Source organism: Peromyscus californicus, unplaced genomic scaffold (genome assembly GCF_007827085.1).
Source record: "Peromyscus californicus insignis strain IS unplaced genomic scaffold, ASM782708v3 Scaffold_20__1_contigs__length_68692818, whole genome shotgun sequence".
Lineage (NCBI taxonomy): Eukaryota > Metazoa > Chordata > Mammalia > Rodentia > Cricetidae > Peromyscus > Peromyscus californicus.
In genome coordinates this window covers 1676872-1695202 of record NW_026294503.1, presented here as the reverse complement: position 1 = coordinate 1695202, position 18331 = coordinate 1676872, and the positions used below count along the sequence as shown (strand labels likewise).

The following is an 18331-nucleotide window of genomic DNA, read 5'->3' as shown; positions in this document are numbered from 1 at the left end:
AAAAACCAAAACAAGCAAAACAACAAAAAAACCCAAAAACTATTCCCTGCCACTACCATCCCATTCTGCAAATTAAGTCTCTAGTGTAATTTCTACGAACATTCTCTGGGAAATGCTTTCCTCCACGTGGCTCAGGTACTGATAGGAAGTGTGTAGTGAAATCGGGCTGTCCTCAACCTCAACATGGAAGGATCTTCAACTGCCACACTGTTACACTAGCCTTGGGCAGCTTCCCCAGACCTTCTGTGGGTAATGCATGTATGTGTGTGAGCCAGGCATCACAACAGATGTCCTCTTAGATAACTCCACACCCTTTTTAAAGGCAGGGTCTCTGTAAACCTGGAACTTAACCAATTCAGCCTCACTGTGGAGCCCTGGCTGTCCTGGAACTCACTCTGTAGACTAGGCTAGCCTTGAACTCACAGAGATGTATCTGCCTGCTCCTGCTTCCTGAGTGCTAGGATTAAAGGTATATAAACCAGGCTGCAATTACTCACTTGACTCCTTGGTAGCAAAGCCTGAAACCATGGTTTTAACAGAAAGGAAAAAAGGAAAACCTACGAACAAAGTGCCTGATATCTTTTTGTTTGTTTGTTTTTTGAGACAAGGTTTCACGGTGTAGCTCTGGCTGTCTTGGAACTCCATTTTTAGACCAGGCAGCGCTCAAACTCAGAGATCCGCCTGTCTCTGCCGCCCAAGTGCTGGGATTTGAAGGTGCTCGCAACCACACCCGGCATGGCCTGATATCTTACTAGACCAATGTAAAAGGACAAAGTCCCTTCCCGCAGAGAATGTAACAAGCAATTTAAACAAAACAAAAATGGTTTGTTTTATTTACAACACTCAGTGCATCTTACACATGACATATTTTCATTCCCCGAGTCTTTTGAAAGCAATTCCAATTCCAGTTTATGCAATGAGTTTACAGGAGAACCTTAGGATGGCCACTAGACACCTTAGAACCCAGATCCTAAATTTTGATATTTCATACTATATTAGTAAAGGACTGCTTTTAATTAAGAAAAACTAAACTCTGCAATTAATCATTACCCTCTGGGATCTTTAACTCAAACACAAACTGGATTAGCCTATTTTGAAATACTATTAGAGTTGGATAAATTATTTCAACCTCCCCTCAACAATAAAATACATGCACAAATTAAACATGGTAAATTACATTAAAGATCTCTTATTTCAATACTTTCTTTTTGGACTCTCTCAACTGTTTCTCAATTTAGGGTACAGATGGGGAGAATACAGTTGAAAAACTCTGACAGGACCACATCCTTACAGAGAGCCCATGGCAGGAAGGCAGGCAGCATCAGGGGACCTCATCCCAGCCAGTACAAAACAGCAGCCCCTCTTTATTGCCACCCCCTAATCACCATTACCTAGATTTCAGTATTTTCTGAGTTGATGACAGAAATCAGTTCCTCTGTTCAGTGACAAGAATCACTGTCCTGCTACATAAAGATCTATAAAAATGCAATGGGCAATCAACACTGTCAAGAGAACTGGATTAATTTTCACTTGTATAGCTGCCTCCTGAAAAAGAAACCAATGGCCTGGCTCCTAAGCCAGAGAGAAAGAAGGCACAGAGGCCATCTCCACACTGACCCACCCAGAGTACTCCTGTGCTTTGTCTACTCCCATGACACATTTCTCCTCACAAAGAAGGGATTGTTGCTACCTGGTGTAGGTGCCCCTCCTACAGGAAGTGATTGAATTGGGAGATACTGAAACAAGAAATAGTTTCATGTTTGACTTAGCCCAAAGAATTGTAAGAGAAAGGAACAGTGAGGTAGAGTTGAGAGAGTTCAACTAAACTTCTGAGTACTGACCTTTTGGCACACTCTGTAATTACAGACCCCATCAAAATCCCCTTATGACACAACGTGGCAGCCCCCCTGAGGGAGTGTGAGGCTCAGAGCCACCTGAAGTCTCCATTCCCGGCATATCAGCTATTATTTACCCAATAGTGAAGCAAATAAAAACAATGCTATCCATTTCTGAATTTATTTAAACAAGTCAATTAATTTAGAAATCCCATTCAAACAAAACTTCTGACAACATGTAAACACACTGCCATGTTCCTGAAACAGATGTTAACACCTGATTTAAAAAAAAAAAAATGTTAATCGCTTGTGAGGAAAGCCGTCCTTTAATAAGGCCAGTCTTCAGCAGAACTAAGCCATTTTACATCTTATAGCTTTCCTAGCTGAAAATACTATTAAACTACAGTCAAATATAAAGACAGTTTTTGATGGATAGATCAGTACCATTGGTTATAGCTTTTAAACAGGTTCATTCCCGGCGCCACATGAAAACAAGCCACTCACGTCAATAAATCATGGCTTTTTTCTTTATCACAATTCACTAAGGTGATGTTAATCATGGTCCTTGTCAAACACGTTTGGTAAAGGCTATTTACAGTGTACATGGCCAAGCATGCACTATTAACAGTTACAGAGAGGCCTGCCAGTTTCCTAGAGATCACACAGTGCCTGAAAATGGTGACAGATCACACATCATTTAAATCAACAGTTTCAAGCAGAAAACGTTCCTTTTTGACCACAATTGCAATAGTTACATGAAAATTCTTATAAAAACATGAATCCCCTTCAAGAAATTGATGCATATTCTACGCACTACAGGTTAAGGCAGTAAAAAAATGTGTTCCTGATAACTGGAGGTCTCCACAATTTCAATTAAAGCTGTCTGACTACTTTTCCATTCTTCATCATATGCTCAAAAATTGTGAATTACTTCATTTTAAAGTAAAAAAATTACTAGCAACTAAGAGTTGACACTGAAAAAACTGCTAGGGAAAGGAAAAATATTAAGTTGGATTTTGCCTGAAAGTTTTCAAATCATAAACAAGAGCATTATTTGTTAGTCTCAGCCTTAAACATATCAAACAAATAGTATAGTTTACCTTTCTTAATTTAAAATATACTGTTATTTTGAATAATTCAAGTAATGTAAGACTATCAAAAATAACTTTGTAAGCCATACAAGTGTTTGTCAATTGCATTTTCAATGTTTTCAGAACTTTTTAAGAACTGTAAACTAAACCAAGACAGTTTAGTTAAACAAATGATAAATGACTTTTTATTTGCACTTGTGATTCTTTTAATACAAACTGCTACAACAAATATGTAAAGATATGGCAGATTACACATTTGATCAAAGCACTTTGATTTAAGCATAAAACAGATTCAAATGTTCTAAGTTCGTGCATAAGATCCAAGGAGCTGCCTACTGGTTTCTAGGCGGCCTTCTTTCTAATCAGAACCCACTATTCCTCAGCTCAGAAGAGACAGGGCACAATCTGTTGTAAACAGGGAACTGTAGTAAAACCAGGATAATATTCTTCAATGAAGATCATTCTTGTTCAATTGAAAAGACTCTCCCAAGTGTCTTCCAGCACTGTAGTATGTATTCTGTTGACCTCTTAATCTCATAAATTAATGTTCCTTTGATTCCATTTTATGGTAGTTGTGTTCAGTTTTGTTTTAAAAATTGGTTTAAATTTATATAAAATTCTGTACATGTTCACAAATTATTGCATAAACAGCATAATCTTCAAGACAGTGTTTGTAAACACATGTCCAATTCAGGAAAAAAAAATTCACGTTTCCCGTCTGGCTTTTTTCTTCTTTTTTATTTGTTTTGGAGATTCCCAGTTAGTTTCAGACTTGGCTAAAAGAAAAAACATGGAGGGGGTGAGCAGAGAAAAATATAAGGTGGCTAGTCAGCATAGATCAGTAACATAAAAGTAAAAACTATGAAAAAACTTTTAATTGTTCAAATTTTATGTTTTAAGTTTTCTGGTCTTGGATCTTTTCAAGTTAGCTATTATCTGCTTCCCTCCTTTTCAAAGTCAAGGTATTAACTGTGACTGCTTATACTCAACTGGTGCCAACCAACCCACAGAAATGGTTTCTCTTCCTCCCCCTCCCTCCCATCTCTCTTTGAGATGGGGCACTATTATGTTGCTTGACAGTTGGAGAAAAGGAGGGAAAGACAGTAACACGCAGCGCAGGAACATGTGCAAAGGAAAAAGGCAAGGAGCCAAGAGAGCAGCTACACCAAGCCAGCTTCTCATTATCTTCACTGCTCAGGTTATCTTAGCAGCCTGGGCCTCAACTCAATTCTGTGAAGTTTCAAGGAACCATGCTCTTTCAGAAGGCAGGGCTTGTTCTACTATCCTACCAGACACCTAAGATCAGAACCTTTACACGATGTCAGAAAGATGCAAGAAGACAAACAGAGCACTTACTCTGCGAGGGAGGCACACTATTTTGCTTAGCATTTGACTTGGGTTTGTCTGTGTCTTGTAACATCGGTGGCACTTGGGAAGAGCTCTTGTCAGAGTCACCTTTTGGTAAGGTAACAGATGGCTCGGTAGAGTTAGCAGGTGGAAGAGTCTTGATAGGCTATTTTGGGATAAAATTATCTCAGAATTTTGTATAAATTTCATATAATATTAAGTACTATAGCAATATCCAGAGACCAACAGCAAGCAAATGGTTTCTAATTATTAATAGGTAGTACTATACCTCATTTCTGCCCTCTAGTGACATAACTAAACACAACATCATCTACAACATCTATGAATACAGTGAGATAAAACAGATAAATATAGACAAGTCAAAACCACCAAAAGCTAATTTTGGGGATAAGTTTTTTAAAATAACGTCTACCAACTTGGGACCCCTGCCAGAATGAGTAAGACTATACACTCCCCAGTGGGCTCTCCATTTAGTTTGGTGCATGGTGGCGCACGCCTTAATCACAGCACTCAGGAGGCAGATGGATCTCTGTGAGTTAGGGGCCAGCCTGGTCTACAGAGCGAGATCCAGGACAGCTAGGGCTATTACACAGAGAAATCCTGTCTCGAAAAATCACAAAAAAGAAAAAGAAAACAAAAGTTAAAAGAGCTAATGAATCTCAAACAAGAATCTCCTGTTTCATTATAAATAGTACTTTAGAAGTTCAATCAATTTCCACCAACTTTGAACTCATCAAAACTGTTAAAGACAAAAATAGTGAATTACTTTTATCTATTTAGGTTTATTTTTTTAGACCTTCAGTCTACTAGTCCAGACTGGCCTAGGCTTGCTTTGAATTTAGGGCATCCTTCTCAATGATCTGACCTAACCTCTTCCCTAGCAAGCAGGGATACTGCAAAGAGCAGCAGCTTGTGTGTTCCACAAGCAGACTCCGTGGGAAGAATCCTACTGATTCAAGCAACCAGTATAGATAGATCTTCAGACTTTTGAGTCTAGTAATGAGATTAGAAGTTTAGGGTAGTGTGATTCGTAAGTGCAATATTAAGAATGCTTATTTGGAATGACTCAGGGGTGTGAGAGAGAGTTGAGTGGATTACTTCACTGGTCAGCTTTAACACTCACCATCACCCAGAACACAAAAACAAGGGGAACTTCTGTTTCTTTTGCTCCTACTCTTCCTGGCTCCACGAACACAAGAAAAGTGATGTGAGCTCAGAGAGCTGCTAGCATTCTTTCCTTCTCTAAGGTACTGAATCTACATTAATGTTGCTCACACCTCCTTAGAGTTCCTTACATCACACCTACAGCTTTGTTAGAACTTCTCATCTTCTTCCCCTTATATTTTCTCATGTTACTTACATTAAGTCATAAAAAGGCTCAACTGCTTTTTCATAAAATGACCTCTGAGCATTACTGAGATCACATCCCTTACCTCAGAACACTTAGGAATTTAAAGCATCCAATCTAGGTGGGAAATATGACTGTCGCTGTTGCAGGACAGGACTGCTAGAGCTCCCTCTCTCAGCAGTCCTGCTGTCAGAGCTGGTCCACTGACTCCACGTTCTCTCAGACAGGGATGCTGTCTTACCCACTGCTGTAGCCTAGTTCCTCCAACTTGTTGAGGTTGGCACACAAACCTCAACAAGTTTTGAATGTGTGCATGAGTCAGGTAATTCAAATATACTTTATTTAAATTATTTAGATTTGTTTTATGCGTGTAAGTGTTTTGTCTCAAGTATGTATATGTATCATGTGCCTGGCGCCCAACTAGAATTACATATGGTTGTGAGCCACCACGTGGGTGCTGGAAACCAAACCCTGGTCTGTAAGAGCAACATGTGCTCTTAACCACTGAGCCAACTCTGCAGCCCCCTAGGATACATTATAGTAGACACCATGACAAAAGCAGTTTTTTTTTTTTTGTTTTTGTTTTTGTTGTTTCTTTGAGACAGGGTTTCTCTGAGTAGACCTGGCTCTCCTCAAACTCTACCTTCCTCTGCCTCCCAAGTGCTGGGATTAAAGGCATGTGCAACTATGACCCAGCCCAAGACAACTATTAATAAAAGAAAGCATTTAATTGGGGTCTTGCTTATAGTTTCAGAGGGTTAGTCAGCATGGCAGGAAGCATGGTGGCAAGAATGGTGATGGAGCAGTAGCTGAGAGCTACATCCTGTTCCACAGGCCCAAAGAGACTGGATCTGGCATGGGCTTTTGAAACCCCAAAACCCACCTCAGTGGCACACTTCCTCCAACAAGGCCACACCTCCTAATCATTCTAATCCTACCAAAGAGTTCTACTACTTCATAACTATACTCAAATATATGAGCCTATGGGGGGCACATATTCAAACCACCACATACAAGTTACCCAATGGGAAATCAGGGTTTTGTTTCAGTCACTGATCCAGACCCTTCATAAACTAGTTTCTTCTGACTCATCAATATTTCCATAAAAAGCACATGATTAAAAAATATGTCATTGTCAGTTACAGAGGTACATGCCTAAAACTCCAACACTTGAAATGTGGAGGCAGGAGGATCAGGAATTTATGCCAGCTTTGGCTAGACAGTGAGTTTGAGGTCAGCCAGAGCTATATGAAACTTTAACTCAAACAATAAACAAAACAAAATCAAACTGAAGCAAAACCAAACTGAAGCAAAACAATAAGAAAACTTCAAAAAATTGTTACCTAGTTTTTAAACAAATGTTACATTTTGGGAAACTGAACAGGTCGTATTAAGGCATGTACTTTGGGTAAATGCAGCTGGAAAAAGCACTTTCTCTTAGGTCTTCTATCCTTTACATGCCTTGCTAGATGTTTAGAGGAAAAAGTATAGTGTAGCAATCCTCTTTAACATTGGGGGACTCTGTTTTGAGATCAGCAGTGGGTGCTTGAAACTGTAGGTAGTACCAAAACCCATGCTTCTGTTGTGTTTTGTTTTCTTTTTTCTTGAGACAGGGTCTAAAAATGTAGCCTTGGCTAGTCGTAAACCCAGAGATTCACCTGCCTCTGCCTCCTGAGATCAAAGGTGTGCCCCACCCTGATACATTGCTCTTTTCTTTTCAATATTTCTGTGGATCTCAGCAACCTCAACATACACATTTTTTTTTTTTTTTTTTTTTTTTTGCGACAAGGTTTTTTGTATAGCCTTAACTGACCTAGAACTCGATCTGTAGACCAGGTTGGACTTGAACTCAGAGATCCACCTGCCTCTGCCTCCCCAGTGCTAGGATCAAAGTTGTGGCCACCACTACTGGCTTTTTTCCCCCATTCTTTTCTGAGCTGAAAATCTTTTCACTTAATGGTGAAACACATATAGCTTCTCTTTGATCAGCAACAGACTTATTATGTAAAATAAAAAGGTTATTTGCATACAAGCACCAATGTAGTTTAACAACCAATCTGATAACATCAACGAGTACCCAGTGATAGATGGAGGTGCTTTACATGGCATGACATTCTACCACACTACTCAGAATGGTGTGTACTTGCATAGTACTTCAACAAAATGTTAATTACTCTGTAATTATTAAGTCAAGAAACCTTTACTATTCTTTAAAAAATCACCTGGCTATTTTTGACCAGTACTTCAGCTGGATCACTAGTGCTCATGGTCTTCAGGGAAAAAGCTCTCTCCTGTTTTGGACGGGCTTTGGAGGTATTCAGGGGAGGCTCTTCTCTAATGTCTTTTTCTAGTTCTTCTGTGTCCTGCAGAAGAAAGCTGTCTGTGAGATTAAATTTCTTCATTCTTTAATGATTAAAACCTACTTTGTTGTCCCAAAGACATCCTAAGAAAATAAATTCACTTAAAAAGGTGTCCAAGCTAGGCATGGTGAGCTCATGCCTGTAATCCCAACACCTGGCTGGTGGTCAAGGCAGGAAGACTGCTACAAGCTCCAGGTCAGCCTGGGCTACGGAGTGAACTCCTGTCCCAAATCCTGCCCCCTTAAATTACATACACTAACACAAATACACCCCAGAATGGAAACCATTCTATCAACAGACCAACCCAAAAAGAATAAACTAATATTCAACTTACAAGAAGCACACAGCAAAGAGGCTGATAATGGAAACAAGACTTTAAAAATGGAGTTTCACTTAGTGACTTCTTCAAGGAGTAATGTTTTCACATATACATATTATAAAGGCTATACAGAGAACTCCAATCTGGTCATGACATGACTCCATGTAATTCCAGGGACAAATCTCTTACTTTCTCTTAACTATAAAAGTTCACCCAGGAAATTTCTAAGGTCCTGTTTAAGTTTTAATGCTTCCCGTGTTCATTGTTTAGACATTCAAAGTTTAACGAACTAATTCTAAATGACATTACAATATATATAATAAATATATGCACTAGAATATTAAGTAGGCGCATAACTAAATTGTATTGTCTTAAAAGATGGTATTTCCTAACAGAAAAGAACACACAGAACTTACTGCATGTCAAGGTGTGAGAATGTCAGACTCTAATGACTGTTCTAACAACTATGTACCCACATAGTGGAGAGAAATGACTTCTCAGAAGTTGGCCTCTGACCTCCAAACATATGCTGTGGCACAGGTACAAGCACATACACATAAGCAAATGCCATTTAAAAAGTTTCCTTCCAATACTGATGCTCTTTGGAATGTGATATGACAGCAGTAAGTTTGAAGAACAACTCAAAATTCTGATGTGAATTTAAGTTCAGCATGCAGCCGAACTTGGAACTCATCAATTGATGAGACCGGCTAGAAATGAGCTTCAGGGACCTGCCTGTCTCTGACCCCATCCTTCTCTGCTGAGGCTGGGATTACAGGCACTTCATCAAATGAGACGTTTCTCAAGTCCCTGCCTATCTTCTTGATGAACATGACCATTTCATTATGAAGAACAGTCAGAGACTGGGGAGGGCTAAGAGTTCAAGCAGGACTCAGGGAATGAAGAGGCAAAAGAATATACAGACCAGTAATACAATTCTTAAAAAAAATTATTTATATTTTATGTCTAAGTACTCTGCATGTATCCCTGCATACCAGAAGAAGGCATCAGGTCCTATTATAGATGGTTGTGAGACACCATGTGGTTGCTGGGAATTGAACTCAGGACCTCTGGAAGAGAAGCCAGTGTTCTTAACTGCTGAGCCATCTCTCCAGACCCAGGGTAATACAATTTTTATTATACTAATACTATGTAACAATTCTCTAACATGTCCTAATTTTCACATGTCCAACTTTCATATTTTAAACTCACTGGAGGGGGCAGGAGAGATGGTTCAGTGGCCAGGATCACTTGTTGTTCTTTTAAGGGTACTGGGCTCAATTACCATCATCCACATGGTGATTCACAACCACCTATAACTCCAATTCCAGGGGATCTGACAGCCTCTTTTGACCTCTGTGGGTACTAGGACACATGTGGTACACATACACACATGCAGGCAAAACACACATTTTTATAGATGGTTCTCATGCTGTCATTTATCTCTACATATTCTTAGTGTCTGGACATCACTTTCCATACCACCCACAGTGGTGTATCATAATGAATGTTCACTGTTCAGGAACTTTACCTGTGAGAGAGAGTTATCTTCACCTTGCTTCTTCTTTTTCTTTTTTTTCTTTTTAGATTTTCCAGTTGGAAGAGCTCCCTCTCCTTTTTCTTTATCATCATCTGAAATCTGATGTTAAAAGCAAAATACTGAAGTAAACCCAACTGGTTAAGTTTATATTACTCACAATTACTGTGAAATAATTTCAGTCACTATGTTTGGTCTTTATCTTCTAAAATCTAAGTAAGAATAAGCTATGACTAACAAAATTTTAATAAAACTTGTGTTACTTAAAAACTCACTGGATGGAAATAGGGGGATTAGGACTTAAAGGCCAGCTTGGGCTGATGAGTTTGTCTCAAAACTGCTCCAATCAACATTACCAACAACTCTCAAACACTAGATCCCATTCTTACAATACCTCCCAGGAAAGGACCACTACCTTGAATTTTGTGTCCATTCAATTTCCTAGAAATTTAGATGAAAGACATAAAATTTTATAGAAATATACAGTATCATTCAGATCTTGCTCACGGATTAGTTCAAGTGTCTATTCATACTTTAATTCATCCCTTTTTTCCTTTTCTTTGCAGTGTTAAGGACTTTGCATATATATGAGGCAAGGGATCTAACACCGAGTAGCACAAACATCCCCATCTCTCTCTAGCCCTCAAACTTTATTCTAGACCCTTCTCATTTATTAAAGCAGAGGCTACCAAATTATGATCCATGTCAAGGCCAACTTTGTCCCCCTGGTGGGGGCATACATACACATGTGCATATCTGTTTGCATGACTGTAGGCCCACTTGTACCATGGCACCATCATGGAGCTCAGAGGGCAACTTCAGGCTGTCTTGCACCTTAAGACAGAATCTTCTCATTGCTCAATGCTGTGTGATGACTCAGGGTTTCCTGGGGTTCTCCTGTCCCCATCTCCCATCTTGCTACAGGACCACAGGGATTAAAGACTGTGCTGCCAGGTGTGGGACTGAACTTAGGTCCTCATGCTTGTGCAGTCGGCACTTTACCAGGCCCCTCCTCAGCCCTGCCCACACCAGTGTGTACAAACCACGCTCATCTCTTTACTGTCTAAACTCATCTGCTGAGCACAGGGTCACATCAGTCTCTATGGCTCCTCTCTAACTCGTCTCTGCCACCCGTGTTAAAATCTCTATCACATCCCCCTCCCCCTACTGTGGACTGCTGTAACCTACTGCCTCTCCTCCAGTCTTATCTACTGATTTTTTCCCTGAACCTTTTATTTGCTAGTACTTCTCTTAAACAAAACAAAACATCAGTTATGTGTATGGGTGTTTTGGTTGTCTGTGCACCAGATGCTGTGTTTTGTGCCTGGGGTGTTGAATATCAAGTCCAGTCCTCTGTAGGAGCAGCCAGTGTTTTTAAACCTTGGGCCATCACTCCAGCCTCCTAAAACAAATCTCCTAACCATTCAACATTCTGAAATACGGCTTTTAGTCCAAGATTTTTTTTTTTTTTATGATGAGGCTTGAAGCCAGGGCCTTGTACATGCTAAGTCCATGCTCTATTACAGAGTTACACCCCTAACCCCGATTCCAAAATTTGTAATGAAAATGATCTAAATTCCCAGGAAGTAAATACAGTGACAATCTCCAGGCCTAATGTCCCTAACCACTCTGTTGTTTCTTATGCTGCTCAACACCTCCTCCTTCCTGAGATTCAATTGTCCCTACCTCTGTAGCCTAGAATTCTCCTGAGTCTCTCTCTTCCTTTTTTTTTTTTGGGGGGGGGGGGGGAGGGGCGAGGGAGGGTTGACACAGGATTTGTCTGTGTAACAGTCCTGGTTGTTCAGAGACTTGCTCTGTAGAACAGGCTGGCCTTGAACTTACAGATATCCACCTGCCTCTGCCTTCCAAGTGCTGGGATCAGTCTCTTTAACAAATAATTATCTCTTAATTCCTTATGCTTACCCTTTGATCATTGAGGACTGGTTCCTGGGACTTCAAAAGGGAAGCTCTTTCTTCATCTACCCAGTTCCCCCACTCCTCTGCTGGTGCATTCCAGTCTGAGCTGGGATCAGCAGAAGACAAACCATCTAAAAGTTAACAATGTGAATTAGTTATCCATCATTCTGTCAGAAGCTAAAATTCAAACACTAAAAATTCTTTATGCTGAATTAAGCTGTAATTTTAAACTATTCTTCCCCAAGCATATTTTAAGAGCTAGCAAAAGGTGGAAACATGGTAGCCTTTGTCCAAATGTTGCTAGGCACAAGATTAAGTAGAATTTTTAGACACACCAGAAGACACTTGTTAGTTATTAATGCCACTCTCCTTTGTTAGTCTTCTAAATCTGCACTTTTTCCCCTCTGCCCATCTTTAACCTAGCCTAAGGTCTGGTCATATTTTTGTAATCAATTTGTTTTCTAGGGCACAGAATTAAAGCTTCATTCATAGTACCAAAATTCTACACCCTCTTGTCACCTCCTAATACATTTCCTCACATCTTTATAAGCTCTTCAAGATTAGGTTCTTCAAATTCACCAAATCATGACCAACTAGGTAAGCACTTTCATTCCTCTTCTAACAATCAACTTGTAGCCTCTTAACACTTCCCAGTGTTCAGTGCCTCTTATCTGATGACTAAACGTACTGGAGCCACTTGCAGGGCTTTGAACACCCTAGTCTAAAAAAAAACAGCTTCGCCCCGACTTTCTGAATTTCTGTCTTTCGCTCCAAGGCACTGACATTTTACTCTGGAAGCTATCACTAGTCACTGCTAGAGGGGAGCACAGGCCTTCAATTCTCCTTGGCTAAGTAGTTCCCAGAGCTGACTCTCCCCGGCCTCCCTGCAAACCACTCACTCCCACATCCCTTCTTATAGTATCTACTTACAGCCAAGTTTGATTTAAGATGACAGAGGTTATACTTTACTTCCAAATGGTCAGGAAGCCTTCCTAGCTTTGTTTAACTGAAATAAGCCCAGCAATTTCCATAATGTCTTAATTCTACTAATACCAAATACTAAGTTTTCTCATATACATTTCACTGCTTCCGGGATTTCTAATCTGTCCCACTGACCTGCTCCCAGGGTGATGCCAAACATAACTTGGACATACATTTTAGGATCAAGGAGGCAAATCTGCCTGTTTTATGCTTACTGCTATTTTAATTTTCCCAGATCAACTTTTTACTTTTTCAGAAGAAACACTATAGATCTTCACAAAAGCTTTAATACACATTTGAGAAGACCAAAGAATGATCTGAGAGAATGCTCACAGGAAAAAACAAACAAAAATCAAAACAGAAAAAGCCCAAACAGACAAAACCTTTTGCACATGATTTCAAATTTATGTCAGAAAGACACATATTAATAGTAAGTATATCTTCTCAGAATTGAAGTTCATCTACTCATGAGGCAGTTCCTTATTAAGGTCTAACCACGCAATAGAACTGAGTTAACTAAGTCCTAAGTTAAAAGTAAGTGTGTAGAAGCCACTGTCATATGCAGCTAAGAGTCTAACTATTCAGTGGAGATAAGTAAGTACAAGAAGAAAAGAGTGACACATTCTACCATAGGGGACTGTGGCCCAGGGTGGGCTGGGCTAAGTCTCAATACGATAGGAAGAGCCAAAAATAAGCAGAACTTCTAGTCAGGAAAATATGAAACAAGTGATACAAGTGTGAAGTATGCTACATAAAAGGCTGTCCTTTCCTGACTCAAAATTTATCATCATGTCTCAGAAGCAGACAGATATGATGTTCAGTCAGTACTCCAGAGCACTAATATAGAGTTTAAGAACATGGGCCTTACTGTCAAACAAATGTCCATTAATAACCCTTTATCACTTAATGTGACACAATACTTCTTAATTCCCCTCCTTTCATTTTTCTTCAGATATGCCTACTTCTGCCTCCAAGTGCTGGGATAACAGGTATGTACCACCAAGCCTGGCTATTTTTTTCTTTTTTTGAGACAGGGTCTCTATGTAGCCTTGGCTGTCCTGGCTATGTAGACCAGGCTGCCTTGATAGGGATTAAAAGCATGCACCACCACACCTGGCTCTATACCAACTTCATGCAGTTCTGACAGGATGATGTAAGATACACTTACAGCAGTAGCTCACAGCAATGTAGTAATCGCTCAACAAATGGAAGCTACTGCTTTTACTCTCAGTGGTGACAATGAAACTGTTAAAACTGATAGATTTTTGAGAAATCTCCATGAGATACACTTTCGTTTTAAATGCTAGGGATTCAACTCAGAGCCTTGTCCATGACAGGCAAGTATTTTTCAATGAACTTCATCCCAGCTCCAATATATTTGATACATCTTAAATACAGAAATGTAGAGTCATTTTTATAAGCACAAATGGATCCAGTAGATGTTTGGAGCTAACTTCTCATCTTATACCAAACATTTGTTAACAATATTGTAAGAGGATTTCAAATGTAAGAGCTTCACTGTGAGGAAACTCATTGATGGAAAGCTCTGGAAACTTGTCCATTAGCCATGTCTCTAAGATTGACTGCCAGGGGTTGGGGATTTAGCTCAGTGGTAGAGCGCTTGCCTAGCAAGCGCAAGGCCCTGGGTTCGATCCTCAGCTCCCCCCCCACACACCCAAAAAAAGACTGACTGCCAGAAAAGAGACTACCAAGTACAAAGAGTTTATATGCAGCATACTAACACAAGTCCACTTTCTTAATGAATACTATAGGGTGTGTGGGGAGGAACAGAAATCTAGTGTAATACTTAGAGAATTCAAATCTGAGAAAGAGTTGTCCTCTCTGGTTTAATTTCTGTAAAAACATTAACAGAAGCACAAATCTGTGCTTACAGACTCTATAAAACCCTATGCTATTTTTTTATTACTGAATAGATTACTTTTTAATTAACTGGGATTGAATAAAAACTACTTAATAATTTAAAAACATAATTGTGCAGAGATTTTCCAATGAATAATGCTTAAGATTCATAGGTTTAATGTGCTAATAAACTATGTAGTTTTTGTCTGTTTTAGTAGTGATCGTATTTGAACATGGCTTTGCTCTATCAATGAGCTATATCCTCAGCCCTAATGAACTTCTTAAACATAGTTTTCTTGAAAATGACTGATAGTGTAGTCTTATTCTTTTATTAAACAGAGCCATTTCCCCACCCCCAAATTTTTACAAGAGTCTGCCAATGCTTTTTAATACAGAGCTGCATTAATATATATGAATATATATTATATGGATAAGGAATTTATTTCTTCATTTAATCTGCTTGTGGAATAATGTTTCAGGTTCAAGAATGGCACTGTTAACCTGAATCTAGAGATCAGCTATTTCTTTTTTCTTTTTTTTTTGTTCTGAGACAGGGTTTCTTTCTGTGTGTTGCCCTGACTGTCTCAGAACTCGCTTTGTAGACTAGGCTGTCCTCAAACTCAGAGATCGGCCTGCCTCTCTGTCTCTCTTGAGTGCTGGAATTAAAGATGAGTGCCACTATGTCTATCTGGCAAGGGATCAGCTATTTCTATCAGAAAACTTCTATAAACAATTTTGTTCTCCAGCATTTAAACACAGATTCAATCGTCCACTGAGAAGCCTTTTGCTCGCTTGACCTTCCCTCTTGACACCAACTTAATCTGCCCCATTCTGCTGCTGGTCCCTTCTCTCACGGCAAACTCCATGTTTCTATCATTATGGACTACCGGCGGTTCTCTACAACATTCTAAGCAGCAGACTCCGACTACTGAAGCACTCTGCCTTATGGACTGAGTCACTACCAGGTGTTGTCCCACAATGAGACAGCTATTGTTGATTCTAATTTGTGGCAAATTGATATTAAAAGTAACCATAATATACTATGCAATGCATTCTATAAATTCAAGAGTGATAAATTCAATGAGTACACCCTTCCAAAACAAACAAGCAAAAAATCCAAACCAAGACCACATTAAAGATGATACACATATACATACACAAAAATAAAATTCAGGCAAAATAAATTAAAAACAAATTTTGGATGTAGAAGGCTGTTAATATGGCATAGCAAACTTGAATATGGTATTCTTTATATATATATATATACATATATATATGTATATATTTATAATTATAGATATATATAAGAATAAGTACAGAATTTCTCTCACAACAGGGTCTCAAGTAGTTCAGGTTAGCCTTGAACTTGATACTCAATGTAGTCAAGAAAGATCTTGAACTCCTGAACCTCCTGCCTCTTCAAGTGCTTTAACCCCCAAGTACTGGGATTATACTCATTCACCCCCACACCTTGCTTTATGTGTGTGTAAATACTTGTTTCGTTCTGTTTTTTGAGACAGGGTTTCTCTGTGTAGTCCTGGGACTCATTTTATAGACCAAGCTGGCCTCAAACTCAGAGATCTGCCTGCCTCTGCCTCCCAAGTGTTAGGATTAAGTGTGTGCCACCATTTTTTTTCTACATTTTAATTTTATGTGATGCACGTTTACCTGCACTGTGTATATCTTGTGTGCCATGTCCATGGAGCCAGAAAAGGGTATCAGATCCCTTGGAACTGGAGTTACAGATAGTTGTGAGCCATCATGTGGGTGCTGGAACTGAACCCAGGTTTCCCATACAAGCAGCAAATGCTCTTAATCCCTGAGCCATGTCTCTAGATCCACCAGGACCACCCCCATACAATTAACACTTACCTATGTATTCATTTGTGTGTGTGCGGACCCATGTGTATGTATGGAGAAATCAAAGGACAACTGTGGGAACCAGTTCTTTGCTATCACGTGGGTTTTCGGGATCAAACTCAGGTTCTAAGGCTTGGAGACAAGTGCCCTTACCCACTAACCCATCTTGCCAGAATACACCTGGCTTTAAATATCTAGAGTCTCACCAACACACTTTTATATGTAATTTTTATTTCTTTAGCAGTCAACACCGGTTTTCCTATTAGAAAACCCTCATACAGACAGGTACGGTAAAATGTCCAGCAGGACAGCCTGTAGCTACTGGCTCAGTGGTCTTAACTCTCAGCAGTCCAGATCCCTTACTGCTGCTTTCCTAGTTCTGCACTGCAGAGATGATTATTTGTCCTAAAAGCAACACAGACAAATTTTCTTTAAAACCCATGCTTTTGCATCCGTACACATCTTGATACATTATAATTTATAGAGCTTTCTCAAAACTACTCAAAGTAGACAGAATGGATTCTGTTCTGTTTTATAATTCAATATAGATTCCAAAATACGATAAATACGATAAAGCTCAAGACATATGAAACACCATATTCTAGACCTAGAACTAAAACTAAACTTTCCAAACAAGTGCCTTAGTTGGACTGAGAGTTCAAAGCTAACTGGGCTACAAAGTGAGACCATGTTTAAAAGAACACCAACATAACACAGAACCAAGTCCAACAGCCTTAGCTCTGACCGTCTTAATGTCCAGACATGGGCCTCTCTAATCACCTTTCACCTAATCTCCTTTAATCTGTCCGGACTCTGCTTCAGTCACTGTATCACAAAGCTTGTCTCCATGGTTACTATCATCACTGTGACTGTACCACACAGGGATTAAAGAGAACGAGTACAGCAACTGCTTCAAGTATTAAGTGTGGTGACACTGTGCAAAACCCTGAGACCAGCCGCGGGCAGACAGTCTGTGTTTACCTTTATCACCATCACTACTAAATCATTACTTTCATCACACATCACACTAAACCCTCTGAGAAGAACTGCAGTAGTGGGAATGAAGGTGCACGCCTTTCATCTCAGTACTTGGGAAGCACAGTAGGTGGATCACTGAGTTCTAGGCTAGCCAGGGTTATTTTGTCAGAATCCCACCCCCCACCCCACAAAGGAAAAAAAAAACAACAACAAAGTACTGCACATATAAGAGTAATCAACGTTCTCTTTCTGGAGGTTTCAACTCAAATAAAAAAATTATTAAAATAAGGTCAAAGTTAAAAAAAAAAAACCCAGAAGATAATTTAAAAAATTAAAAATAAGAACATTTAATCTATACTTTCTTTTCTAAAACAAAGACTAAAATGATGGAAACAAGGTAGGAAAGAATGTGACATAAAAATTCAGAGGAAAGAATAAATTCCGAAAATTGGACTTATGGGGGGGGAAGCCTTAGAAGTTTGTAATTTTAAATGAAGATGGTGGGCTTTTTCAATACAAAGACTATTTTCTTTTTCTTTTCCCCTTTCTTACTTTTATTTTTGAGACAGGGTCTTGCATGTAGCCCTGTCCGGCTGGAACTCCTACACAGACCAGACTGGCCTTGAACTCACAGAGCTCAGACTTGTCTCAGCCTCCTGGCAGAAGGCTGGTGCACAGTGCCTCCAGCTTACTCTTTCTTCTTCTTCTTCTTCTTCTTCTTCTTCTTCTTCTTCTTTTTTTTTGGTGTTTTGAGACAGGATTTCTCTGTGTAGCCTTGGCTGTCCTGAACTCGCTCTGTAAACCAGGCTGGCCTCAAACTCAAGGGATCTGACTGCCTCTGCCTCCTGAATTCTGGGATTAAAAGGGGGCACCATCA

The 18331-nt window shown here is 39.5% G+C and overlaps 1 protein-coding gene across 5 annotated transcripts in view; it reads right to left on the bottom strand.

Annotated features, from left to right (window-relative positions):
- Positions 1-2002: 2002 nt before the first annotated feature.
- Positions 2003-18331, bottom strand: part of Mtdh (metadherin) — a 53127-nt gene continuing 36798 nt past the window's right edge. For 4 of the 5 annotated variants that reach the window (XM_052747588.1, XM_052747585.1, XM_052747589.1 and 1 more), the window contains 5 exons: positions 11782-11906; positions 9853-9960; positions 7865-8005; positions 4283-4439; positions 2003-3702 (listed from right to left, as the gene is read on the bottom strand). In XM_052747588.1, coding sequence (XP_052603548.1) covers positions 3632-3702; positions 4283-4439; positions 7865-8005; positions 9853-9960; positions 11782-11906 — 602 coding nt within the window. In that variant the 3' untranslated portion in view covers positions 2003-3631. The remainder of the gene's footprint in view (positions 3703-4282; positions 4440-7864; positions 8006-9852; positions 9961-11781; positions 11907-18331) is intronic. The other variant, XM_052747587.1, reaches the window with a different exon arrangement.